This window comes from Pristiophorus japonicus, chromosome 7, assembly GCF_044704955.1.
Source record: "Pristiophorus japonicus isolate sPriJap1 chromosome 7, sPriJap1.hap1, whole genome shotgun sequence".
In the NCBI taxonomy this organism is placed as follows: domain Eukaryota; kingdom Metazoa; phylum Chordata; class Chondrichthyes; family Pristiophoridae; genus Pristiophorus; species Pristiophorus japonicus.
In genome coordinates, this window is record NC_091983.1 from 125425049 (window position 1) to 125452291 (window position 27243).

At 43.1% G+C, this 27243-nt stretch overlaps 1 protein-coding gene across 3 annotated transcripts in view; it reads right to left on the reverse strand.

Annotated features, from left to right (window-relative positions):
• Nucleotides 1-416: 416 nt before the first annotated feature.
• The window catches only part of LOC139267266 (synaptotagmin-like protein 1), a 338973-nt gene continuing 312146 nt past the window's right edge, over nucleotides 417-27243 (reverse strand). For all 3 annotated transcript variants that reach the window (XM_070885306.1, XM_070885305.1, XM_070885304.1), the window contains 6 exons: nucleotides 26560-26662; nucleotides 19142-19303; nucleotides 17456-17534; nucleotides 14329-14428; nucleotides 5276-5481; nucleotides 417-865 (listed from right to left, as the gene is read on the reverse strand). In XM_070885306.1, coding sequence (XP_070741407.1) covers nucleotides 726-865; nucleotides 5276-5481; nucleotides 14329-14428; nucleotides 17456-17534; nucleotides 19142-19303; nucleotides 26560-26662 — 790 coding nt within the window. In that variant the 3' untranslated portion in view covers nucleotides 417-725. The remainder of the gene's footprint in view (nucleotides 866-5275; nucleotides 5482-14328; nucleotides 14429-17455; nucleotides 17535-19141; nucleotides 19304-26559; nucleotides 26663-27243) is intronic.

The window sequence follows — 27243 nt, forward strand, 5'->3', positions numbered from 1 at the left end:
ATTGGGCTCCCACTAGGCCTTAAAATCTTTGACAGAGTTCAGGAAGATTTAACAATCCTATCTGTTGCTAACATGATCTCCACTCATCAATGTTATAGGAAGCAAGGTTTTTAGAGTAATACACTTTGAGATTCACGTTATTTTGAATCTTGTGCTCTATCAGGTTTTTAAGAGTAATACACTTTGAGATTCAAATTATTTTGAATCTTGTGCTCTATCAGGTTTGTGTTAAATGTTGGGCCTTTCTTGATGGAAGGAACTCAGGAGTATCCACCCTGTATTTATTTTGAATTGTTTATGCTTTCAAATGTCTACCATGACTAAAAACAAGAGATGAATACAACGTTTAATTTGAAATACTATATTTATGATATAACATTTTGATATATGAAAAAGCACAACAAAATGTGTGTAGAGATTATAATTAGCCTAAATATAAATGATACATGCTTATTCAACCTTTTCAAAATTGTATTTGGCATTTCCTTAACAGACAGGCTTAAGTAATGAAGCACTTATAATTTCAAAATTTTAGACATTTTCTTGTCAACCTAGGCCTGAGCACAACACTGACATGTCTCTACAACCCATCACCCCTCAAAAAAAGAAAAGAGATTAAATGAAAAAAGTACAGAAGGCATCATATTTTTCCTGAACACTAGCAAATCATTAAAATTACACCTAAACACCTAAAGTCAAGGGAAGTGTAACTGAAGAAGAGTTCATCACTTCCTTTTTGTCATATTAGGCCTGAGAGGCAGTACTGCTTCGACCCAATGATCAGGTTTGGATATCATTTCCTTCCAGAGAGCAGCCTCCTCTTCACTTGAGTCCATCCAATCCACACTTTGGTCATAGCTATTCCCTGTAGGAGAAGAAACAATCGAAAAACAATCTTAAAATGAAATGAATACCTGTTGGAAGTTTAAGATATTCAACATAGAATCTTCATCATCCTCAGTTTAATAAAATTAAACATACCGATATGTTCTTTGAGGTGAATTATTACAGAATGGTTAGAATGTGGAACTTGCTGCCACATGGAGTGATTGAAGCAGATAATATTAATGTGTGTAAGAGGAGGTTTGATGCAAACAGGAGGGAAAAGGGAATACAGAATAGGGGACTGGGAGAGAAAAGGTAATTAGAGTGGAGGAGGCGCGTGTGGAACATAAACACTAACATAGATCAGTTGGGCCGAAATGTGCTGTAGATTGGATGTAATTCTGGAACTAAAACTTGACCAATATCATCATCATTCCTTAATGCAGGAACCTCATGCTTGACATTGAAATCAATACCAACAAAGAAGAGAAAGCAGCCTCAGTCATTAAACTTATCCACTAAAATCTCTCTTCCTATATTGCTTTCTTGAGATTGAATGGCTCCTATCAGGGTGGTCATACGTTATAGTTCTGATTTATTTCAAAGGTTCTAATTGTGACACCTGCCCATCGGTGACACCACTGCAGCGGCTGCAATACTTCAGATAAAATGTTTCCTTCCCCTTCAAGTAACTAGCCCTAGATTTTTTTAATGCAGTAAACTAGTAATATTATTAATTTTACTTGTTAGAGTTATTATTGAGGGGAACTATCCTATATGATTTTCAAATAAACTTCATAACTGATTTTAACTTTAGAAAGACTGAAGTAGCAAGAGGATCTTTATTAGGGCTCAAAATTGCCCAGGAGTTGCTCCGTTTTTTTGGAGCAACTTGATTTTTCTGGAGTATCTTAAAAATCCCCATTTTGCACATTCAATTTGCACCATTGTAAGTGAGTTATTTAGGATTTTTTTTAGTTTAGTTTAGTTTTTTTCAAGAGGGGACGTTACCAGCCACCTAAACCTGTTTTGGCCATTTAGGCCACTTTGGACAACTAATAGTTGCTCCAAACTAACAGGCCAGTGTATGTGGCCACTTGTGGCCGCACAGAAAACCCTTGCGGAGAGTTAAGAAATCACATAGGTAGGTACTTAATGACTTGACTAAAGAATGCGAATAGGATCAAACAGCTATACAGGACTGACAAACTTCACAAAGTTAATTTACTGTACAACAGAAGCATTCATGGAAGCTTAAACTACAAAAATAAAAGAAGTAAAGAGACGAAACATATTTACATAATTTTTTCAAAATATCCAAATAAAAAATAGACGTACCTCCTGCTTGTAATTCTTTATGTTCTTACGTTCTCCCAGCCGCCTAAGCTCACCCACCATCATAGAAATATTTTATACCATATAGCCAAGAAATTTACTGTTTGTTTTATGATTTTAAATATTTTGAAAATTCAAGCAAAATTATTCCAGCAAATCTAATGTTCAACAATTGATTATGATGTATTTGAAAGTATTTTCTATTAACTTGGTTAGGAAAGTATTTTCATCAACAGTGCTAAGGAAAGTCTTGAGTAAGCTCATTAAAATGACTGACTACACAGTTATCACACACCCCACCCAACACCGGTATCAAAACTCCCCTCGCCTGGATCAAAACCTCCCTCGCGACACCCCCCCCCACCGCCTCCCCCGGATCAAACCCCGCCCCTCCCAGATCAAAACTCCCTCTCCCCTGCCCCCTCCCTGAGATCAAAACCCTCCCCCCTCCACCCCACCGCCGGATCAAAACACCGCATGCCCCCCCCCAGATCAAAACTCCCCCACGCCCGAATCAAAACTCCCCCCCCACCCCGCCCCCCGTCCACAATCCTGCGATCAAAACTTCCCCCAACCCCCCGGATCAAAACTCCTCCTGCTCCCCGCTCCGGATCAAAACTTTCGCCCACCCCACCCTCCCCAGGATTAAACCACCCCCCCCCGGATCAAAACTTCCCCGCCGCCGGATCAAAACTCCCTCCCCCGATCAAAACATCCCCCCCCCCCGGGATCAAACCCCCAGCCCCAGATCAAAACTCCCCCCAACCCCCCGGATCAAAACTTCTCCTGCTCCCCGCCCCGGATCAAAACTCTTCCCCCCGCCCCCCCCCAAGATCAACCCCCTGCCCCCCGGATCAAACATCCCCCCCCCGATCAAAACTCCCCCTGGATCAACCCCCCCCCAGATCAAAACTCTTCCCCCCCACCCCCCCGGATCAAAACTCCTCCCACCCCCCCGGATCAAAACTCTCCCCCGACCCGCCCCGCCCCTTCCGGATCAAAACTTCGCCCCCGCCCCCGATCAAAACTCCCCCCCTCCCCCCGATCAATACTCTCCCCTGCCCCCCAGATCAAAACTACCCCTCCCCCACCCCGGATAAAAACTCACCCTCTCCCCCATGGGATCAAACCTCCTCCCCCCCACGGGATCAAAACTCCCCCAACCCCAATCAAGCCACCCCCGCCGGATCAAAACTCCCTCCCCAATCAAAACTCCCCCGCCCCCCAGATCAAAACTCTCTCTCTCGCCCCTCCCCTCAGATCAAAACAACCTCGCCCCGCCCGGATCAAAACTCTTCGCCCCCCCACCCCCGGATCAAAACTTCCCCCCCACCCCCCCGCCCCGATCAAAACTCTTCCCCCCCCACCCCCGATCAAAACTTTCCCCCGGGATCAAAACTCTGCATCCCCGGGATCAAAACTCTGCACCTCCTGGGATCAACTCCCCTGCCTCGGATCAACCCCCCCCCCCACCACCCTCGTCGGATCAAAACTACCCCTCCTTCCCCACCCAGGATCAAACCTCCCCCTCCCCCCCCCCGGATCAAAACTCTGCACCCCCCTGGGATCAAAACTCCCCCTCCACCCCCCAACCCACCGCGATCAAACCTCCCCCTCCCCCTCCCACCCCCCCCCCCGGATCAAAAATCTGCACACACCCCCCCCCCCAGGATCAAAACTCCCTCCCACCCACTCCCAGATCAAAATCCTCCCACCCACCCCCCACCCCGATCAAAGCCCTCCCAGGATCAAAACTTCCTCCCCACTACCTGGCTTGGGCCCCGCACCAACCTGCTTCTGTGGCCTTCTAGCCCGGGAAAGCAGCGGGCCGTCCTGTGCAGCACGCCACTCTGCCCGGGATAAGGGCGGGATGCATCGGGTCCCACGCTGCAGCACGCACACAGAGGCTGGGGCAGGAGCTACTGCGCATGCGCGCACACTCCAACACGCACGTGCAGAGCTGCCGGCACTGTTTCTGGCACAGGGCTGTAGCTCCACCCCCCCAATCGACTGGCCATGCTGCGCCAAGGCCCAGGAGAGGCAACATAGCAGCCAGAATCAAGGGAGATTTTTTAGGTGCTGTTTTCAGCCCACAATGTTGGCACATCTCTGGTGAGTGCGCCAAATAAAGGAGTGGACCAAATTTGAGCCCATAGAAAGCATATGTGGCCGACAACTAAATGTAATATGTCACTGTAGTAGCATATTGATAGGATAAAAGGAGATTATGTGGCTAGTGGGTTAGAACACTGTTCTTTCACCATTGGGATCTAGGTTTAAAGCCAACACAGGGCAATAGGATGAAAATTTCCTCTTTGCTTGTTGTAAGGGTCCCAAATGAATTTGGACAGGCTTAACTTTGTTCTTTGCTGGTGGGTTATTCAGAGATCAAACTGGCCATCATTTATCACTAATTGGCAACCTTACCACACAGAGTGCTGTAAGAAGTGGAAAATGTCTCCTTGGTGCAGAAGGGCTGATTTGAAATTGTTGTAAGATATTGATTGATGTGGCAGAAAAGAGGGAGATTTATTTTGCATCTGGCCTAAGCTATACCTGACCTGGGAGTACATTCCCCAGGACTGATATCCCTCATACTGATGAGCACAGAATCACACAAAAGAATTTAGTTAGCTAGACAACTGAATTTAACTTGGACCTTTTAAAAGTTACATGGCACACACAAAGCAAACATTAGGATACACGCATAATTTTGTAACCAGTTGCTTAGTGATGAATGTAACAGTTTTAAAAATTAATACCAAGCAAGAATAGGAAATTGGGAAATGCAATAATTTACTGCAAACAGCAGTGTAATGTATTGCAATGTAACCATGAAATAGGAAATGATTTCCAAAAGAAAAAGTGCCTTTCAAAAGCCCCAAATCTCACTGGTCTCAACAAGAGGACAGGTAGAGCAGCCTTTTTCAGCTTTGCAGTACCCTAGTACATTTTAAAGCTTATTTAGGGTAAAGCAGGGATCGAACTGTTAAATATATTACAGAATATTTCTGCAGATTGCCTCTTTATGGCATCCAAGCTCCTATCTTCTACAGCATTACAATCTGTTTCAAGTGAATTACAGACAGAAGATTATAATTCAAACGTTTCATACCTGTGCCTAGATTAAGGCGAACTCCCCCAAGAAACTGATTGGTGAAGGTTTCATGGTCCCAGATGGATATTTCTGCAGAGGCCTCCATTATTTCATCCAGCCTGAATCCGTCATATACCATGGTGTGGTTATAGATCGGATTAAGATTTTTCTTTACTACTCGGGTCTTCTGCCTGCTCTTCTTACTGGTATCTGGTAAAATATAACTGGAAGAAAAGAAGCAATAAGAAAATGACTGAACAGCTTCAGTCCCTTTCTAAACAAATTCTACAATTATACATTTCTTTTCACGCTGTGCTTCAACGCATCCAATGAATTTTGTTGAGATCCAAATTCTGCTACACATATTCTATGATATCTTTGGAACTATTCAGCTGATGTAAAAAAAAGGCAAAAATGTTCTAATTTTATGTATATGTGTGTACTCCCTTATACTATGCAGATTCATGACAGAACCAACCTATTTTGAAAGCACAAAATAAAGCAAACGAGATTCAGTATTTTACATATTCTAGCTTTCCCATAGCTTCACACAATGTGAAACAAATCACATTAGTGTATTAAAAAAGGAACAGTCACAGAAAATATGCTGCAATATGTAAGCTGCAGCAAAAGAATTGCTAATTTACAAGAGCCATATTATTATTTTTCTACTTCAGTTCATCCATAGATCCATGTTTGTATTGACATAACTTTTAATTTCTAGAATGGAGAGAAGAGATAACATTGAAACACCCAACTATTTACAATCTATATAAACGACTTGGAAGAAGGGACTGAGTGTAATGTAGCCAAGTTTGTTGACGATACAAAGATGGGAGGAAAAGCAATGTGTGAAGAGAACACAGAAAATCTGCAAAAGGACATAGACAGGCTGAGTGAGTGGGCAAAAATTTGGCAGATGGAGTATAATGTTGGAAAGTGTGAGGTCATGAACTTTGGCAGAAAAAAATCAAAGAACAAGTTATCATTTAAATGGAGAAAGATTGCAAAGTGCCGCAGTACAGCGGGACCTGGGGGTACTTGTGCATGAAACACAAAAGGATAGTATGCAGGTACAGCAAGTGATCAGGAAGGCCAATGGTATCTTGATCTTCATTGCAAAGGGGATGGAGTATAAAAGCAGGGAAGTCTTGCTACAGCTACACAAGGTATTGGTGAGGCCACACCTGGAATACTGCGTGCAGTTTTGGTTTCCATATTTACGAAAGGATATACTTGTTTTGGAGGCAGTCCAGGAAAGGTTCACTAGGTTGATTCCAGAGATGAGGGGGTTGACTTATGAGGAAAGGTTGAGTAGTTTGGGCTTCTACTCACTGGAATTCAGAAGAATGAGAGGTGATCTTATCGAAACATATAAGATTATGAGGGGGCTTGATAAGGTGGATGCAGAGAGGATGTTTCCACTGATAGGGGAGACTAGAACTAGAGGGCATGATCTTAGAATAAGGAGCCACCCATTTAAACAGAGATAAGGAGGAATTTCTTCTCTCAGAGGGTTGTAAATCTGTGGAATTTGCTGCCTCGGAGAACTGTGGAAGCTGGGACATTGAATAAATTTAAGACAGGAATAGACAGTTTCTTGAGCGTTAAGGGGTTATGGGGAATGGGCAGGGAAGTGGAGCTGAGTCCATGATCAGATCAGCCATGATCTTATTGAATGGTGGAGCAGACTCGAGGGCCTACTCCTGTTCCTATTTCTTATGTTCTTATCTCTAAGATAGAACTACCATTTTTAGAAGTACTCTGAAAACAGGAAGTATTCTGACCCAATTTATCATATGTAATAATAGAATTGTTTCAGTATCAGAACTGGTTGCCTTTCAATCATCTCTTTCTGAACTTGACCTTTGATGTTCTCAAGACTGAAAATGCAGGAAGAGATGCAAACTGATTACAGTGGAGCTCCCTGAAGATCAACTCTCATTTAACATCAAAAATGTTCCACATACAAAACCTAATACTGCTGTCTGTTAAAATCGTTAAAAGCAAATATTTTAGTCTGTAAATGTCAGTATAGGGTCACATAAGATCAAACTTCCTGCTTTCCTTGCCAGAACCAAATAACTTATCGATCACTATGTGAATAGGATCATAACATTTACAGCATAGAAGGAGACCATTCAGCCCATCACATCTGTGCCAGTGCTAGTTCTTCAGCTGGAGCTATCTACTCAAATATCATTTTCCCTGTGTCCTTTTATATTTCTACTTTTCAAATAATTATCCAGTTCTCTATGAAATGATGTTATAATCACTACCTCAATAGCTATTTCTGGAAAAGCATTCCATGTTCTAGTAATCTCTGTGTGAAACAATTTCATCTAACATCCCCTTTCACCTTTTTAGGGTTATTCCTTAGTATATGCCTCGTGTTACTGATTCACCATCCAATGGAAACAATTCCTCAGTATTTACCCTCTCAAAATCTTAATTTGGGAAAATTTAAATTAGATCCTTCTTAATCTCCTCTGTTCTAATGAAAAGGGTCCAGATTTTCTAGCCTGTCTTTGTAAATATTAATTTGTGAATTTTCATTGTACCCGTTCCATGGCTCTGATATAATTCCTGTAATAGAGTGCCCGAAACTGCACAAGTATTTCAACTGTGGCTTAACTAATGTCATATATATATTTAGTTGCTTTATTTGCTTATATATTCAATGCCATGATGAATTCCATTTGCTTTTATAGCCTTTATCTGGATTTCTGCATTTAAAGCTCGATTAGGTCGAAATTCGGTCCCACCGTTTTTGAGGCAGTGGCACCGGCTGATTGCTGATTTTAACGCCAGCAGTAGGTGCCGCCTCAAACTTCAAAATTCAGTTTTGCCGCTCAAAGATGGGGTTCCAATGGAGCGGTATCTCAGGAGGCCTACTGAATTTCCCGACAGTAGGCTGCCGACATGCGAGAGGAAAAAAATGAAAAATAAGTTTCCGACAATCCCCCTCACCCACACCCACACTTCCCCACTGGTCCCATTAATACATAAATCCTAAAAAAATAAACATAACCATTATATATGTATACTTGTACTTACTCTGTACAGCCACCAGAGGGCTCATTCCCTGGAGTCCCAAGGGATCCCATAATCCCTTGGGAGCACAGGTATTTAAGCAGGCTTCACAGGTTGGAGAGGCACTCTGGAGACCTGCATTAAAAGACTAAGGTCACACTTTATTTTGAGCTCACAGTGTTCAGTCTGACTCTTTCTCCATATACAACAACTGGCGATGAGATACAGATAGCAAATCCAAAGATGCAGAGAACAGTGGGCATCCTGGAGAAATTTTCGGAGGGAGACTTTTGTGGAGCGACTCAGCCAATACTTTGTGGCCAATGAGCTAGATGGGGAAGAGAGTGCTGCCAAACGAAGGGCGATCCTCCTCACCGTCTGTGGAGCACCAACGTATGGCCTCATGAAGAATCTGCTCATGCCAGAAAAACCCACAGCGAAATCGTACGACGATTTGTGCACACTGGTCCGAGAGCATTTGAACCCGAAGGAAAGCGTTCTGATGGTGAGGTACCGGTTCTACACCTACAAAGGTCTGAAGGCCAGGAAGTGGCGAATTATGTCGCCGAGCTAAGACACCTTGCAGGACATTGTGAATTTGAATGACATTTGGAGCACATGCTCAGAGACTTTTTCGTACTTGGCACTGGCCACGAAATCATACTTCGCAAACTTTTGACTGTAGAGACCCCAATCTTGAGTAAGGCCATAGCGATAGCCCAGGCGTTCATTGCCACCAGTGACAATACGAAGCAAATCTCTCAGCACACAAGTGCTGCTACAAGTACTGTGAACAAAGTGATGTTGTTTTCGAATTGTAATGTACAGGGCAGGTCACATATACCTGCAGCTACACGTCTGCAGATGTCTCAGAGTCCACCATCAAGGGTGATAAATGCAAGGCCATTAACACCTTGTTGGTGCTGCAGGGGTGATCATTGTTTCCATTCATGCTGATTCAAAGAGTAAGTTTGCAAGGGCTATGGAACAATGGGACACCTCCAACAAGTGTGCAGGCGAGCTACAAAGCCTGTTAAACCTGCAAACCACCATGTTGCAGAGGAGGACAGATCCATGGAGGATCACGACGAACCAGAGCATCAGATTGAGGAGGCAGAGATACATGGAGTGCACACATTCATCACGAATTGTCCCCTGATAATGCTGAATGTTGAACTAAATGGACTCCCCGTGTCAATGGAGCTGGACACGGGCGTGAGCCAGTCCATCATGGGTAAAAAGACTTTCGCAAGGTTGTGGTGTAACAAGGCCTCAAGGCCAGTCTTACCTCCAGTTCGCATGAAACTAAGAACTTACACAAAGAACTGATTCCTGTAATCGGCAGTGCTACCGTAAAGGTCTCCTACGATGGAGCGGTGTACAAGCTACCACACTGAATGATACCGGGCGATGGTCCCATGCTGCTCGGCAACAGCTGGCTGGGAAAGATACGCTGGAACTGGGACAACATCCGAGTGCTATCGCCCGCTGACGACACTTCGTGTGCCCGAGTCTTAAACAAGTTCCCTTCACTGTTCGAACCAGGCATCGGGAAATTCCAAGGAGCAAAAGTGCAGATCCACCTAACTCTGGGGGCACGACAAGGCGAGAGCAGTACCATACATGATGAGAGAAAGGATAGAGATCGAGCTAGACCGGTTGCAAAGAGAGGGCATCATCTCACCGATCGAGTTTAACAAGTGGGCCAGTCCTATTGTCCAAGTCCTCAAGGGAGATGGCACCATCTGAATCTGTGACAAAGTAACTATCAATCATTTCTTCCTGCAGACCAATACCCACTACCAAAGGCCGATGACCTCTTTGCAACGCTGGCGAGAGGACAGACATTCACAAAGCTGGATCTGACTTCAGCCTACATGACGCAGGAACTGGAGGAATCATCAAAGGCCCTCACCTGCATCAACATGCACAAAGGTTTTTTTGTTTATAACAGATGCCCATTTGGAATCCGATCAGCGGCGGCAATATTCCAGAGAAACATGGCTTACTGAAGTCGGTCCCAACACACCGTGGTCTTCCAGGATGACATCTTGGTCACAGGTTGGAACACAGTCACATATCTGCAGAACCTGGAGGAGGTGCTTAGTCGACTCAACCACATGGGGCTCAGGTTAAAACGCTCAAAGTGCATTTTCCTGGTGCCTGAAGTGGAGTTCCTGGGAAGGAGGATTGTGGCGGACGGCATCAGGCCCACCAACGTGAAGACGGAGGCAATCGAGAACGCACCAAGGCCACAGAATGTGATGGAGCTGCGGTCATTTCTGTGACTCCTGAACTACTTTGGTAACTTCTTACCGGGTCTCATCACACTGTTAAAACCATTGCATGTCTTACTACGAACAGGGGACGAATGGGTTTGGGGCAAAAGCCAAGAAAATGCCTTTGTAAAAGCGAGAAAATTGTTATACTCAAACAAATTGCTTGTGGTGTATGATCCATGTAAGCGTTTGGTACTAGCATGTGATGTGTCGTCATATAGCGACAGGTGTGTATTGCAAAAAGCTAATGATTTCGGGAAACTGCAACCGGTTGCTTATGCATCTAGGAGTCTATCTAAGGCTGAGAGAGCCTACAGCATGATTGATAAAGAAGAGTTAGTGTGTGTCTATGGGATAAAGAAAATGCATCAATACCTGTTTAGGCCAAAATTCGAATTGGAAACAGACCATAAGCCACTTATATCCCTGTTCTCCGAGAATAAAGGGATAAATACCAACGCATCGGCCCGCATCCAGAGATGGGCACTCACATTGTCCACATACAACTACGCCATCCGCCACAGGCCAGGCACAGAAAACTGCGCAATGCTCAGTAGGCTGCCATTGCCCACCACGGGGATGGAAATGGTGCAGCCCGCAGATCTAGCCATGGTTATGGAAGCATTTGAGAGTGAGCAATCACCCGTCACTGCCCAGCAGATCAAAACCTGGACAAGCCAGGACCCCTTATTATCTCTAGTCAAAAGCTGTGTGCTTCACGGGAGCTGGTCCAGTGTCTCAGTAGAAATGCAGGAAGAGAGAAAGCCGTTCCAGCGGCACAAAGATGAAATGTCTATTCAGGCAGACTGCCTTCGAGTAGTGATCCCCAAGAAGGGCAGAGACACCTTCATCAATGACCTCCACAGTACCCACCCAGGCATCGTAATGATGAAAGCGATAGCCAGATCCCACGTGTGCTGGTCCGGTATCGATGCGGACTTAGAGTCCTGCGTTCACAGATGTAATACATGCTCGCAGTTAAGCAATGTACTCAGGGAGGTGCCGCTAAGTTTATGATCTTGGCCCTCCAAACTGTGGTCTCGGGTACACGTAGACTCTGCAGGCCTGTTCTTGGGTAAAATGTTCCTTGTGGTTGTAGACGCATACTTCAAGTGGATTGAATGTGAGATAATGTTGGCTAGCACGTTTGCTGCCACTACTGAAAGCCTGTTGGCCATGTATGGCCTACCTGATGTCCTGGTGAGTGACAATGGGCCATGTTTTACCAGTGCTGAGTTCAAAGAATTCATGCCCCGTAACGGGATCAAATATGTCACATCTGCCCCATTTAAACCAGCGTCCAATGGTCAGGCAGAAAGAGCAGTGTAAACCATCAAGCAAGGCTTGAAGAGGGTAACTGAAGGCTCACTGCAGACTCGCCTATCCCAAATTCTGCTTAGCTACTGCACAAGACCCCACTCACTCACCTGCTGAACTGCTCATGAAAAGAGCAAGGCTCTCATTAGTTCACCCTGATCTACATGAACAGGTAGAGAGCAGGTGGCTTCAACAAAGTGCATACCATGATAGCGCAAATGTGTAACACGAGATTGAAATCAATGATCCTGTATTTGTACTTAATTATGGACAAGGTCCCAAGTGGCTTCCCAGCACTGTCGTGGCCAAAGAGGGGAGCAGGGTGTTTCGGGTCAAACTTTCAAATGGACTCATTCACCGGAAACACTTGGACCAAATCAAACTCAGATTCACGGACTATCCTGAGCAACCCACCTTGGACTCTACCTTTTTTGATCCCCTAACATACACAACAGTGGCAACCGGCACCACGGTTGTCCACGAAGCAGAACCCATCATCCACTGCAGCCCAGCAGGGCCCAACACACCGGGCAGCCCAGCAAGGCCAGTTGCACAGCAGCCCAGCGAGGGCCCAACAAATGATTCAACAACACCAGCTTTCGCACCAAGACGATCAACCAGGGCAAGAAGGGCCCCAGATCGACTCACATTGTAAATAGTTACACTATTGACTTTGCGGGGTAGTGTTATATATGTATACTTGTATTTACTCTGTACAGCCACCAGAGGGCTCATCCCTTGGGAGCACAGGTATTTAAGGAGGCTTCACAGGTTGGAGGGGCCCTCTGGAGACCTGCAATAAAAGACTAGAGTCTGACTCTTTCTCCATACACAACAATAACCACTTACCATGATCCCTGGACGTTACCGCCCCAGGATCCCCGATGTCCTATCAGCTTTCCCAGGCTGTACGGACGCCTGCCAGTAAGGCTACCACCATACTTACCGAATTTTGTACGCTCGATGACGTCAGAACGTGGATGGCGGCAGAGCATGCAACGGTATGTCTTGGCGCAGCCCCCACCGCCCAACTAAATTTACAGTGAGCCGAGGAACCCGGTCACTACCGACGTTATGTACTTAGCCGCCCCTCTCTGGCAGTAATGAGTGGCATTAGAAACCGAATTTCGACCCCTATGTATCTGTACATCTAGATTTTCTGTTCCCCCACTCTGTTAAAATTCTTACCATTGAGGATAGACTTGTTTTACTGTTCATCCCCACATATATTCGTCATCAAATTACATCAGCTATCTATCTGCCAATTCACTAATCAATCTAATTCTTCATGAAATCTGCATTCTTCCTCATAGTTTGTCATATCCTCAAATTTGGTATGATCTGAAAATTGACATAATTCCTCTTGTGTCGATGTTCAATCATTTATATACAGTACATGGAAAGCAAAAGAGATCGCAGCACAAATCTCTGGGACATACCGCTCCCACCAATCCAAAATATATCCACTTACCCTTACTCTTTGCTTTCTGTCCCCTAACAATACCTCTATCATGCAGCTATATTCCCTTTAATACCAAAGATAGCAATTTTGATGTCCTGACTATTCCATTTGCACTCAAAAAGGTGACAGTAACAGACAGAAAATGAAGTTGTAGTTCCTCCCACTCAATTTTTGCTGATTTTGCAACTGGTCTGATTTTCTGGGTGAAATGGGCAGGAGCCTCAAATAAATTCAAATTGGTGTCAATTGACATCATAATGTCATTTTTTGACCTTACCATCTGACTCATGACACTTCCTTCTTGCACCAACCAACTAAGAGTGGTACAAATCCTAAGGCAGCCATTTAAAATTCTGTTTAAAGAGAACCACAGCTGTTATCAAATAAAGCTGTTTTGGAGACATTTCTCTTTCAATAGCTTGTGGGGTTTTGATCTTAAAGGATTTAAAAGCGCATTTAGTCACTATTATAGCTTCTGAACTGTTAAGAGGCTCCTAGCCAGTTGTTTCTTAATGGGCGGCGGCCTATAAATCCTACTCTGGGAGAAGAATGAGGAAGAAGAGAAACAGGAAGAAGGAACAAACAGCTACAGCTGGAGGGAGAGCAAATAGAAAGGTGCATGCTCAGAGAAATCCTTGTAATCCCAAGAAAAATATAGTAAAGTTCTCTGAGGAATAATGCATAAGGAGGCATCAACAATTCAATCAAACATGATTTTTTTTTGTTAAAATTTTAAATCAATTTGTTTAAATATTGAAGTCTTTGCAAACCCGCCAAAACAAGTATAAATTCTGCTTTTAAAGTATGCTTTTAAAAGGAAAAGGAGCTTCGGAAATTAATGTCCTCTTAACTAAATTCAGTGCTGTTATGCAGAGCATCACCAGAGACAGTTTTACATTTATTCCTTGCATGTTCTTTTAATGTTTCTAAATAGCAATACTTTAGAAAAATAATACTGTACTGATTCTAACAGAACTTACCATCTCACAAATGAGTCTACACCACCGGCCTTTAGTGGCTGTAAATGTGTTGCTTCTTTCAGCCATATATGAACTTCCCCATTGTGTAGTTTATTCCCATCTAAAGCAATTTGCAAATTACACATTATCAGTTCAACATTGATTGCTTCAAGAAATCTTGAACAACACAATACCTTCAATGAATCAGTTTGTGTACTTTCTCATCAAAATGTAGATAGAATCAGAGAATGTTTACAGCACAGAAAGCAACCATTCAGCCCAGTGCCAGCTCACTGCAAGAGCATTTCAGTTAGTCCCGCTTGCCTGCCCTTTCCCCGTAGCCCTGCAATTTTTTTTCCTTCAGGCACTTATACAATTCCCTTTTGAAAGCCATGATTGAAGCTGCCTCCACCACTTTTTCAGGCAGTGCATTCCAGATCATAACCACTTCCTGCATAAAAACGTTATTCCTCATGTCGCCGTTGTTTTTTCTGCCAATCACCTTAAATCTGTGTACTCTGGTTCTCGGCCCTTCCGACAGTTTCTCTCTATCTACTCTGTCTAGACCCCTCATGATTTTGAACACCTCTATCAAATCTCCTGTCAACCTTCTCTCCTCTTGGGTGCCAGGCCACTGGCCTGGCCAAAACCCTCCCTGGTGGCCCAGTGGACTGAACTTTAACAATCACGCAAGCTCACCCCTTTAAGTGAAGGGGAGAGCCATGGTGACATCATCAGTGCTACGCTGATGACTGACAGCGGTGGCCACTCCACCCGCCCCCAACTTCTGCCCCTCTAGTGTGCTTACTGCCGCATATCTGGCTCCATTATGACTGACTTCCGGTCCGCCGAAAAAAAATGCCAAAGAGCAGAATTTCGCTCAAAAGACCACCATGAAAACACTAGAAACAGGGTGCGAGCGTCCCGTTTCCAGCAGTGGGCAATTTCGGCCCCTATGTCTCTACTTATGAAGCCCAGGGTCCCGTATGCTTTTTTAACCGCTTTCTCAACCTGTCTTGCCACATTCAATGAGTTGCGCACATATACCCTTAGGTCTCTCTGTTCATACACCCCCTTTAGAATTGTACCCTTTAATTTATATTGCCTCTCCTCATTCCTCCTACCAAAATGTATCACTTCGCACTTTTCTATGTTAAATTTGACCTGCTACCGTTCCACCAGCCTGTCGATGTCCTCTTGAAGTCCATCACTCTCCTCCTCACTGTTCACTATACTTCCAAGTTTTGTGTCATCTTCAAATTTTGAAATTGTGTCCTGTACACCCAAGTCTAAGTCATTAATATATATCAAGAAAAGCAATGGTCCTAGTATTGACCTTTGTATAACTTCCTCCTGTCCGAAATACAACCATTCACCATTACTCTCAGTTTCCAGTCACTTAGCCAATTTCGCATTCATGCTGCAACTATCCCTTTTATTCCATGGGCTTTAACTTTGCTCGCAAGCCTATTATGAGGTACTTCATCAAACTCCTTTCGGAAGTTCATGTACACCACATCAACAGCATTGACCTCATCAAACCTCTCTGTTACCTTATCAAAAAACTCAATCAAGTAAGTTGAACACGATTTGCCTTTGACAAATCCATACTGGTTTTCCTTAATTAATCCACACTTGTCCAAGAGACTGTTAATTTTGTCCTGGATTATCTTTTTTAAAAGCTTCCGCTCTACCAAGGTTAAACTGAGTTGTTGGGTTTATCCTTGCACTCTTTTTTGAACAAGGGTGTAACATTTGCAATTCTCTAGTTCTCTGGCACCACCCCCGTATTTAAGAAGGATTGGAAGATTAGGCCAATACCTCCGTAATTTTCACCTTTACCTCCCTCAACATTCTAGGATGCATCCCATCGGTCCTGGTGAATTATCTACTTTAAGTACAGCCAGCCTTTCTAGTACCTCCACTTTATGAATTTTTGTCCCATCCAGTATCTCAACTACTTCCTCCTTCACTAACTTTGGCAGCATCTTCTTCCTTGGTAAAGACAAATGTAAAGTATCATTTAGTACCTTAGCCATGCCCTCTGTCTCCATGTGTAGATCTCCTTTTTGGTCCCTTATTGGCCCTACCCCTCCTCTTACTACCCGTTTATTATTTATTTGCCTACAGAAGACTTTTGGATTCCCTTTTATGTTAGCTGCCATACTCTGTCTTTGCCCCTCTTGTTTCCTTTTTCACTTCCCCTCTGAACTTTCTATATTCAGCCTTTTTCTGACTTGTATTCTCAACCTGACATCTGTCATACGCACCCTTTTTCTGCCTCATCGTATTCTCTTTCTCTTCGTCATCCAGGGAGCTCTGGCTTTGGTTGCCCTATCTTTCCCCCTCGTGGGAATGTACCTCGACTGTACCCAAATTATCTCCTCTTTAAAGGCAGCCCATTGTTCGATTACAGTTTTGCCTGCCAATCTTTGATTCCAATTTATCCAGGCCAGATCCGTTCTCAACCCATTGAAATTGGTCCTCTTGAAATTAAATATTGGCTGAAGGATTAAAGGATAATTAAAACCAACCTCTTCATCATATCAGGTTTTACCAAAATTCATAACTGTATTGTTGTCTGTTTTTCACCTAACAGCCAATTTTCCCAGACGTGGGGGAACAAATTACTCTTTTCAGATTCTCAACAAAATTAATTGCAGTAACAAGACAGAATTTCGTAACATTTTTTTCTTGGTTGTATTTAATGCAGTTTTCTCGAGAGAGTAGATTTATTCAATTGTATCATCTTGCTCCTCTAATAAAGTTTCCTGTTAACCTTAAATGTCCACATTATATTGGTACAGGGAGCATTTCAGAAGGGTCACAAGTGTCATCTAGTAACCTAAAGAAATTATAATCCTGACTAAGATATTTAAACTGCATTGCTAGATACTAGTGTTTTATTTTTGAGGGGGAAAGAAACTGTTACAGTCAAGTTTATTGTGGAATAAACTTTGTAGTAAGGTAAAGTCTTGCATATCTTTCTGCAGTCCCAGGTGGCCTGAAACAAAATAGTTTGGTCAGCTCTCTATTCCATGCATAGTATCTTCGAAGAGTGAAATCATAAGGGTTTTTCCACATGAATTAATTAGTGCTTTGATTGGAGACACCAATCTGAATTTGTTACAAATGAAAGGAAGATTACCTGGTGAATCTGTTGGAATATACTTGAGCGCCACACGGATTTCCCCTTGATTGATGTCTCCTTCAGGTAGGCTGGATAGCTGAAAGTGTATATAGGTTATATCACATAACATTAAGTATAGGTGGCAGTCCCCAGTATAAATAATTTAGATGTTTTTGGTACATATTACAACTATGAACACCCCCAACAGAGAATGCTACAATTATACTTCAATATTTAATAGTGCAATGTTCAGTGGGTAGACCTGAGTTACAGCTTGCACTGAATTGGGCAACAAACATTACTGCACATGCATGCTTAAATAATTGTACAGAGCTCCATGTGCTAGGAGGTTAATGTGTAACCTTTTGAGAGGGTGGGCAACAGCATTCACTTTCTACTACCATTAAAAACACTAGCAATAGGTTTATAATGTTTCAGGTTGATGACCTTTTGTCAGAAGTACATTCCACTTTTTCCAGTTCTGACAAAAGATCTTCGACCTGAAGCGTTGACTCTGTTTCTCTCTCCACAGATGCTACCAGACCTGCTCAGTATTTCCAGCATTTTCTGTTCTTATTTCAGATTTCCAGTATCCGCAGTATTTTGCTTTTGGAATTATACTGCAACCTGCAAGTGGTATGAAACTACCTACTACAGGTGGTCTCACAGCATTTGTTTTAGCATACTCCAATGTCAAAGCACTGATTTGACTTCTGAGTTATGCTATCATTCTCACCTTAATGTGCATTTGAAATCATTGTACATTGATACAAAACTGAGTGCATAACGGCACCCTCAGACAATTTTTAAATCTTTATGATTTTAGAAATCAATAAACAGTAACTCATGTAATAGCACAGTACGAACAATTCCCATGGTATTGTGTTGTTATTTGGAGGATTTCAAATTAACTGTGGTTAAAATTCATAGAAGTCTAAAAGGACCATTTTAACTTCACCTGTCCAGCAGAAACTGGGCACTTAACATCATCCAGAGGTCTCACCCACCAATGTCCCGCTCTCTTCCTGCAGGCTTTGATTTGCCTGTTCTGAGCAGGCAAGAAGGACACTCACTAGGAACTTATGGAGCCTGATAACATCATTGGGGCCTGACGACTATTTTAACCATGGGCCTGAGCAGGGAGGCAGTTGTGGCTTTCCCACTAGGTGAAGCTAGTAGGAAGAGAAGCCAGGGTCAGAAGAAGCCCAAAGAAATTAATGTTTATAGGTAAAGCAGGAATGCTCCCCCAGGACCCACAAGTTAAATCCGCCTACTGCTGCCCCATCCCCCAAGCACGAAACCCTCCCGAAATGCCCTCCCATGACATACATAATTGCTGGGGATGTCTCTGGTCACGGCGTCTTGTTTGTCTACAAATTCCTGGCCAGCTGCTGCTTTTCACTAGTTGTGGGAGATTTTAACTAGAATCTGCAGAGATCGGGACAGATTGTCATCTCCCTCAGCCCTCACCCACCCAAATCCTGTTCGAGCAGAAGTCAGGCTTTAAGAGGCATAATACAGTGTAATAAGTTCCCAATACAATGCTCTTTGTCTACAAATTATACGCTTTTGAGGTTCACTGGACTTTTGAATTTAAATTATTTTCCAAGAATATATGATTAAAAACCACCTGGCACGAGAGGACTGATTATTGTTGACTTGTATGCTTAAAAATATACATCTTATTCAAAAAGCAGTTGTTACCTTGGGTTGCAAGTTGTACCAGTTTGGTATGTTATCGCGCCAGTCCCAGTTACTCATCTCCACCTCTGTTTCTCCAAGGAATACATTTCGACCAAGAGTATCATTGTGCCACACAGAGAGATTCAGTGTTCGACTCTGAAGTTCTTGCTTCTGTATTTTGTACTGAAAAGAATAGCTCAGTAAATATTAACTCAACCAATCTAGGATCTATTATTAGGGTTTCTTCAAAACTATATGTAACAGAGTTATATTTATTGCTTTATCTGTGATCGTGCAATGCAATTATTTCTTTTTTTAATCTTCCTTAGCGCTCCGCTCCAAACTCAGGGCCCAGCTGGTGAATTTTGCACCTGGAGACGCAAACCATTTCTTGGGGCAAAATTTACCTCTCTGCATGGATTAACCCCGCAACAGAGGCGCAAACGAATTTCCACCCTTTAGATTCTTAATTGTGTCTCCTAAACTTGTAAGAATATTAAAATGCAGAATAGTATAAAAGAATAATGTAATGATACTAAAAAGAAATGACCTCAACATGTCCCAAAGCAGTTTGCAAACAATGAAGTACCTTTGAAATGTAGTCACAGGGAAACTAGTAAAGATTCAGTGATTTTTTTTTCATTTTGGTCATATGGATATTTAACTCTATGTTTCAATCAAATTATTATTGAGAAATCAACATAAGTGGCATTTCTATTTGTCTGGTATGGTGTGTGCACACTTTCCATTTACCTACGTCCAGAGAATTTAGGCATAAGGTAGTAAAATACAAGGTGAAGGTACCCTCAGCTGTGTGCAAGGCTACTGCTGGAGTTTAATCAGCTAAACCCACAGTATAGAGATTTGGTAAGCTTTTCAATTTTCGTACACTAGGGCCAGGCCACTCCTGGACATTTCCTGGGAGGGTTATCTGGAAACAATCCACCCGTCCAGCATCCATTATTAAGCCATGATAGCAGATCAATCATCAATAGCCCCCTGGCTCAAGTATAGAATAACTCAGTCTGCCCAGCATACCAATGTGGTTCCAATCTCCCATTGTTAGTTGTGTCATCTTGGAATCAACTTAGCCCCAAATAGACCCTACTTATCTCCCCATTCACTCAAAGTCACTTGTCATATTCAGTGTTTGAGTAACTCCTTTGTAACAGCCCCTTCTCTTTACCATTGCTTTATCCTAAACACTCGTTTTAGGAGCAAATCACAATTTTACTGGTGTATTTTACATAGAACTCTTGTTTTTTCTTTTTAATATACCTCTTATTCATTTTATTGTTATGTTGTCTTTGCATTTTCCTCAATCTCTTATTTTATAGAACTAATTTCAGAGATAGAAAATGATGTCCTCATGAAAGCATTTTTATTTGTACAGTTGTTGGAACTGAGTAGCTTCCTGTAGAAAAATGCTGCACACATTCACACTGTTAATACACCCACAAGCATGAGAAGGTTGAAAAAATTACATAGAGTATGTATCTTTTGAATTAATTGATATGCGAGCTATCCAAAGTCTGAAACGCTTGCAATGTGTTTTAAAGCTATGTAAATGGCTTCTGATACTTTTAGTAGTTAAAAATACAATAGTATTGAGTGAAAGAGTTGGCAATGCCAGTATTTATTGCCCATCCCTAATTGTCCTTGAGAAGGTGGTAGTGAGCCACTTTCTTGAACCGCTGCAGTCCGTGTGATGAAGGAACTCCCACAGTGCTGTTAGGGAGGGAGTTCCTGGATTTTGACCCGGTGACGATGAAGGAACCGCGATATATTTCCAAGTCAGGATGGTGTGTAACTTGGAGGGGAACTTGCAGGTGATGGTGCTCCCATGCGCCTGCTGCCTTTGTCCTTCTAAGTTGTAGAGGTCACAGGTTTGGGAAGTGCTGCTGAAGAAGCCTTGGCAAGTTGCTGCAGTGCATCTTATAGATAGTACACACTGCAGCCACGGTGCACTAGTGGTGGAGGGAGTGAATGTATAAGGTGGTGGATGGGATGCCAATCAAGTGGGCTGCTATATCCTGGATGGTGTCGAGCTTCTTGTGGAGCTGTACTCATCCAGGCAAGTGGAGAGTATTCCATCACACTCCTGACTTGTGCCTTGCAGATGGTGGAAAGGCTTTGAGGAGTCAGGAGGTGAGACACTCTCTGCAGAATACCCAGCCTCTGACCTGGTTTTATTGCCACAGTATTTATGTGGCAGGTCCAGTTAAGTTTCTGGTCAATGGTGTATCCCAGGATGTTAATAGTGGGCGATTTGGTGATAGAAATGCCGTTGAATATCAAGGCGAAGTGGTTAGACTCTTGCTTGTTGTAAATGGATTTCATAGGGGAAAGTCTATGGATTTCAAAAGTGAAAATCTTGCTTGACCAACCTCATTGAATTTTTTGAAGAGGTAACAGAGAGAGAGTAGGCAATGGTAATGCAGTAGATGTAATTTAATTGGATTTTCAAAAGGCCTTCGATAAGGTACCCCATAATAGACTGACGAACAAGGTCAAAGAATGCGGAGTCAGGGTACAAATAACAGAATGGATAGCTAGCTGGCTTCAAGACAGAAAGCAGAGAGTCGGGGGAAAAGGTAGCTATTGACTTTGGCAGCAGGTGCGTCATGGTGTTCCATAACGATCAGTGCCGGGAACATTGTTGTTCACATTTTCTATTAACGATTTAGACTTTGGAATCAAAAACACTAGTCAATACTGAGGACTGCAACAAGTTACAGGAGGACATTAATAAACCTGTAGAATGGGCATATAATTGGCAAATTAAGTTCAACACAGATAAATGTGAGGTATTACATTTTGGTAGTAAGAATAGGGAGGGCACTTATTACTTAGAGGGTGAGATTCTCGGTGGGGTAGAGGAACAAAGGGATCTCGGAGTACAAACACACAAATCACTAAAAGTTGTGCCACAGGTTAACAAGGCCATACAAAATGCAAACCAAGCACTGGGGTTTATTTCTAGAGGTATAAAATTGAAAAGTAGGGAAGTTATGCTAAACCTGTACCGAACCTTTGTTAAACCACACTTACGGCGACTAGAACTGTGCACAGTACTCTATTATGAAAAGGATATAGAGGCACTGGAGAGGGTACAGAGAAGATTTACAAGGATGATACCAGAAATGTGAGAGTATACATATCAGGAAAGGATTAACAGGCTGGGTCTTTTCTCTTGAAAAAAGAAGGCTGAGGGGTGACCTGATGGAGGTCTTCAGAATTATGAAAGGTTTTGATAGAATGGATACAGAGAGAATGTTTCCACTTGTGGAGAAGAGCATAACTAGAGGCCATCAGTATAAGATAGTCACCAAGAAATCCAATAGGGAATTCCAAAGAAAATTCTTTACCCAAAGAGTGGTGAAAATGTGAAACTTGCTACCACAGGGAGTGGTTGAAGTGAATAGTATAAATGCACTTAAGGGGAGGCTAGACAAGCATATGAGGGAGAAGGGAATAGAGGATTATGCGGATCGATTTAGATGAGGAAAGATGGGAGGAGGCTCGAGTGGAGCATAAATGCCAGCATGGACTGGTTGGGCCGAATGGCCATCTCTGTGCCATATATCTTATGTGGGAACTCAACATCCAGGGGTATTCAACATTTAGGAAGGATAGATAGAAAGGAAAAGGAGGCAGGGTGGCATTGCTGGGTAAAGAGGAAATTAATGCAATAGTAAGAAAGAAGATTAGCTTGGATGATGTGGAATCAGTATGGGTGGAGCTACGGAATACCAGGGGGCAGAAAACGCTAGTGAGAGTTGTGTACAGACCACCAAACAGTAGTAGTAAGGTTGCGGACAGCATCAAACAAGAAATTAGGGATGCATGCAATAAAGGTACAGCAGTTATCATGGGTGACTTTAATCTACATATTGATTGAGCTATCCAAACTGGTAGCAATGCGGTGGAGGAGGATTTCCTGGAGGGTATTAGGGATGGTTTTCTAGACCAATATGTCGAGGAACCAACCAGGGAGCTAGCCATCCTAGACTAGGTGATGTGTAATGAGAAAGGACTCATTAGCAATCTTGTTGTGTGAGACCCCTTGGGGAAGAGTGACCATAACATGGTAGAATTCTTTATTAGGATGGAGAGTGACACAGTTAATTCAGAAACGAGGGTCCTGAACTTAAGGAAAGGTAACTTCGATGGTTTGAGGTGTGAATTGGCTAGAATAGACTGGCAAATAGCACTTAAAGGGTTGACGGTGGATCGGCAATAGCAAACATTTAAAGATCACATGGATGAAATTCAGCAATTGTACATCCCTGTCTGGAGTAAAAATAAAACGGGGAAGGTGGCTCAACTGTGGCTAACAAGGAAAATTAAGGATAGTGTTAAATCCAAGGAAGAGGCATATAAATTGGTCAGAAAAAGCAGCAAACCTGAGGACTGGGAGAAATTTAGAATTCAGCAGAGGAGGACAAAGGTTTTAATTAAGAGGGAGAAAATAGCGTACGAGAAGAAGCTTGCCGGGAACATAAAAACTGACTGCAAAAGCTTCTATAGATATGTGAAGAGAAAAAGATTAGTGAAGACAAACGTAGGTCCCTTGCAGTCAGATTCAGGTTGAATTTATAATGGGGAACAAAGAAATGGCAGACCAATTGAACAAATACTTTGGTTCTGTCTTCACGAAGGAAGACACAAATAACCTTCCGGAAGTACTAGGGGACTGGGGATCTAGTGAGAAGGAGGAACTGAAGGATATCCTTATTAGGTGGGAAATTATGTTCGGGAAATTGATGGGATTGAAGGCCGATAAATCGCCAGGGCCTGATAGTCTGCATCCCAGAGTACTTAAGGAAGTGGCCCTTGAAATAGTGGATGCATTGGTGATCATTTTCTAACAGTCTATCGATTCTGGATCAGTTCCTATGGACTGGAGGGTAGCTAATATAACACCACTTTTTAAAAAGGGAGGGAGAGAGAAAGCGGGTAATTACAAACCAGTTAGCCTGACATCAGTGGTGGGGAAAATGTTGGAATCAATTATCAAGGATGAAATAGCAGCACATTTGGAAAGCAGTGACAGGATCGGTTCAAGTCAGCATGGATTTATGAAGGGGAAATCATGCTTGACAAATCTGGAATTTTTTGAGGATGTAACTAGTAGAGTGGACAAGGGAGAACCAATGGATGTGGTGTATTTGGACTTTCAAAAGGCTTTTGACAAGGTCCCACACAAGAGATTGGTGTGCAAAATCAAAGCACATGTATTGGGGGTAATATACTGACGTGGATAGAAAACTGATTGGCAGACAGGACGCAGAGAGTCAGGATAAACGGGTCCTTTTCAGAATGGTAGGCAGTGACTAGTGGAGTGCCACAGGGCACAGTGCTGGGACCCCAGCTCTTTACAATATACATCAATGATTTGGATGAAGGAATTGAGTGTAAAGTTTGCAGATGACACTAAACTGGGTGGCAGTGTGAGCTGTGAGGAGGATGCTAAGAGGCTGCAGGGGGACTTGGACAGGTTAAGTGAGTGGGCAAATGCATGGCAGATGCAGTATAATGTGAATAAATGTGAGGCTATACATTTTGGGGGTAAAAACGCAAAGACAGAATATTATCTGAATGGCGGCAGATGAGGAGAAGGGGAAGTGCAACGAGACCTGGGTGTCATCGTTCATCAGTCATTGAAAGTTGGCATACAGGTACAGCAGGCGGTAAAGAAGGCAAATGGTATGTTGGCCTTCATGGCAAGGGGATTTGAGTATAGGAGCAGGGAGGTCTTACTGCAGTTGTACAGGGCCTTGGTGAGGCGTCACCTGGAATACTGTGTTCAGTTTTGGTCTCCTAATCTGAGGAAGGACGTTCTTGCTATTGAGGGAGTGCAGCGAAGGTTCACTAGACTGATTCCCGGGATGGCTGGACTGACATATGAGGAGAGACTGGATCAACTGGGCCTTTATACATTGGAGTTTAGAAGGATGAGAGGGGATCTCATAGAAACATACAAGATTCTGACAGGACGGGACAGGTTAGATGCGGGTAGATTGTTCCCGATGTTGGGGAAGTCCAGAACCAGGGGACACAGTCTTAGCATAAGGGGTAGGCCATTTAGGACTGAGATGGAGAAACTGCTTCACTCAGAGAGTTGTTAACCTGTGGAATTCCCTGCCGCAGAGAGTTGTTGATGCCAGTTCATTGGATATATTCAAGAGAGAGTTAGATATGGCCCTTACAGCTAAGGGGATCAAGGGGTATGGAGAGAAAGCAGAAAAGGGGTACTGAGGGAATGATCAGCCATGATCTTATTGAATGGTGGTGCAGGCTTGAAGGGCCAAATTGCCTACTCCTGCACCTATTTTCTATGTTTCTATGTTTCTATGTAATCCTATGTAATGGTCATAAGATAGTGCACTAATTGGCTGCATTGGATTTGTCCTGCTTTTTGTGGACAGGGCATGCCTGGGCAGTTTTGCTCATTGTCGGGTAGCTGCCAGTATTTTAATTGTACTGGAACAGCTTGGCTAGAGGCGCGGCTAGTTCTGGAGCACACGTCTTCAGCACAACAGCCGGGATGATGTCAGAGCCCAAAGCCTTTGCTGTATCCAGTGCGCTTAGCCGTTTCTTGATATCACGTGGAGTGAATCAAATTAGCTGAAGACTGCCTTCTGTGATGGTGGGGACCTCAGGAGGAGGCCGATATGGATCATCCATTCGACACTTCTGGCTGAAGGTCTTTGCAAACGCTTCAGCCTTGTCTTTTGCACTTGCGTGTTGGGCTCCGTCATTACTGAGGATGGGGCTATTCATGGAGCCTCCTCCTTCTGTTAATTGGTTAATTGTCCAGCACCATTCATGACTGGATGTGGCAGGACTGCAAGAGCTTTGATCTGATCCTTTTGAAAATCCAGGAAAATTACATCTACTGCATTACCATTGTCTATTCTTTCTGTTACCTCTTCAAAAAATTCAATGAGTTGGTCAATGAGATTTGAAATCCATACGTTTCCTTAAATACAAGAGTTACTGAGCTATCTAATCAGGAATAATAGTATTGAGTGGCTCAATATCCCACTCCCAACCAAATGGGATTGAAAGTCACACAAAAAATGTGTTTCCCTCAGTTTGTTAAGTTTTTTCAGTAATCTGTAGGGTTTGGTGCTTTGCAGGAGAGAAACCTTTCATCTTTGGAAATGTGGGGTGGGGGGGGAGGGGAGGGGGAAGCACAAGGTAATGTGGCCAATTTACAAGAAATTTCCAACTCGCTAATCATATAATTATATAGATAGTAACTGTGGCAAGCCCATGGCTCAAGCCATCCTATTGTCCTGGATGTAGGGGTTGAATGAAAACAAACAATATCCATTTGGGGTGGTGGGGGAGGTCAGAATACAGCTTTTCTATATTTTAGAATTATTTATGATCGAAAATAATCTACAAATCCTAATTTCAGACAAACTTACCTTCAGGATTTCATTATATTGAGGATTCAGTGTAGATTTTTTTACAGCTGACTTGCGTTTGCTTGGTCGTGAGCGATCAGGAAGAAGGTAAGTTTTTACGTATCTGTTTAAAGGGAAAGACAAACTTCATAAGTACAGGTTTCTCAGAGTTCTGTGCATGTCCTGTATATCAGTCCATAACCTCAATCCAAGTTTTCTGACAATACAAATCTAGGTGGGACAGTTAGCTGTGAGGAAAACACTTGTGTCTACAAAGGGATATAGATAGACTAAGTGAGTGGGCAATAAGATGGCAGATGGAGTATAATGTAGGGAAATGTGAAGTTATTCACTTTGGTAGGAAGAATAGAAAAACAAAATATTTTTTAAATTGTTAGAAACTTTTAAATGAAACACAGAAAGCTAGCATGCAGGTACACTCATAGGCAGTCTCTCGGAATCGAGGAAAACTTGCTTCCACTCCTGAAGTGAGTTCTTTGGTGGCTGAATAATCCAATATGAGAGCCACAGATGGGACAGACAGTCATTGAGGGAAGAGGTGGGTGGAACTGGTTTGCCGCACGCTCCTTCCACAGCCTGCGCTTGATCTCTGCACGCTCTCGGCGTTGATACTCGAAGTGCTCAACGCCCTCCCGGATGCACTTTCTCCACTTAGGGCGGTTTTGGGCCAGGGACTCCCAGGTG